Source organism: Gavialis gangeticus, unplaced genomic scaffold (genome assembly GCF_001723915.1).
Source record: "Gavialis gangeticus isolate Ggan-Ray unplaced genomic scaffold, GavGan_comp1, whole genome shotgun sequence".
NCBI classification, from domain to species: domain Eukaryota; kingdom Metazoa; phylum Chordata; order Crocodylia; family Gavialidae; genus Gavialis; species Gavialis gangeticus.
In genome coordinates, this window is record NW_017729024.1 from 134,883,025 (window position 1) to 134,884,480 (window position 1,456).

At 46.2% G+C, this 1,456-nt stretch overlaps 1 protein-coding gene across 1 annotated transcript in view; it reads left to right on the forward strand.

Moving 5' to 3' along the window:
* Positions 1-698: 698 nt before the first annotated feature.
* The window catches only part of LOC109298121 (interleukin-6 receptor subunit beta-like), a 156,110-nt gene continuing 155,352 nt past the window's right edge, over positions 699-1,456 (forward strand). The window contains exon 1 of the mRNA XM_019518254.1: positions 699-768. Coding sequence (XP_019373799.1) covers positions 699-768 — 70 coding nt within the window. The remainder of the gene's footprint in view (positions 769-1,456) is intronic.

Genomic DNA, 1,456 nt, shown 5'->3' on the forward strand with positions numbered 1-1,456 from the left:
ACCAGTATCAGAGGCTGTACCTGCAGTCAGGCCTCTCCCTTTTGCTTGCTCTAGGATTGCTCCTTCACCCTTGGCTGCTATCAGGGAACTGCTGTCCTGGCCTGAGCCAGGTTCTGCCCCTTCCAGTCAGCTGACTGCGGCAGGTGTGGGCCATTAGCTCACTCTGGTTTCCCTGGTACCCAGCAGCTGTGGCTCCCCACTCACTGCTAAGGCTCTTTCCCTAGCAGTTTACACTCTTCAAAGGAGCAGGGCATCTAAGTGCTCTGCAACAGGGATGGTCCTGATTTGAGCAGAGGGTTGGACTAGATGTCCTCCTGAGGTCCCTTACACCCCTAACTTTCTATGATTTTATGATTCTATGAATGTTCACACCTTGATCTATACCCACGACAACAAACAACCAGAAAGAACTGCCATTGTCTCCAGGGAATTAGTGAAATACAACATTGACATTGAGCTCTGAGTGAGACAAGACAGTTGGGTGAGGGTCAGCTGAGGGAAGAAGGTAGAGGCTACACTTTCTCCTGGAAAGGGAAACCAGCCCAGGACAGATATGTTCAGAGCATCAGCTTTGCCATCAAGAATCAATTCATTAGTCAGTTTATAGAACTCCCAGTGGGCATTAACAAACATCTTATGACCCTTCATCTTAAGCTCAGAACAATCTGTACACCACCATCATCAGTGCATATGCCCCAATGCTTGATGACGACAATGATGTCAAAGAACAGTTCTACTGCAAACTTGACCACATTCTGACTGATACTAGTAAGGAGGACAAGATCATTCTCCTCAGTGACTTCAATGCTGAAGTCAGACATGACCTGGAACTCTGGAGTGGCACCATTGGGAAGGAAGGAGTAGGGAAAGCCAACTCCAATAGTATCCTTCTTCAGGTGAGTAAATGCACTGAGTAATGTCTGTCATCACAAACACCATCTTCAGAGTGAGAAATACAAGAACATGGAGATACTTTTACTCTAAGTACTGGCGCCTCCTTGACTATGTTATTGTTAGAGCCCCTGATTGATGGAAGTCCATATCATGTGAGCCATGTGAGGAACTGATGACTGCTGGACAGATCACCATCTTGTCAGATCCATTATGAACACCCAGCTTGCTCTGAAACACTGAAAGCAGCCAAAAACAATGCAAAGGACTCTCAACACCATCTCTTTTCAAGACTTGAAGGTCTGTAAAGATCTTCAACAGTCTTCATGGAAAGCTCTACTCTTCCCACAAATGAAAGGAACATTGGGGAACTCCGTAAGGGGTTTAAAACTACCATTCAGATAGCCTGTGCTGAATCCCTTGGCTATACCACCCATTAATACCAAGACTGGTTCAATGAGAGTGATAGCAAGATCCAAACCCTCTTTGACCAGAAAAGAAGGGCTCATTCAGCTTGGCCAGATGACACCTCATCTCAGCATAGGAAGGAGACAGATCAGCTTCT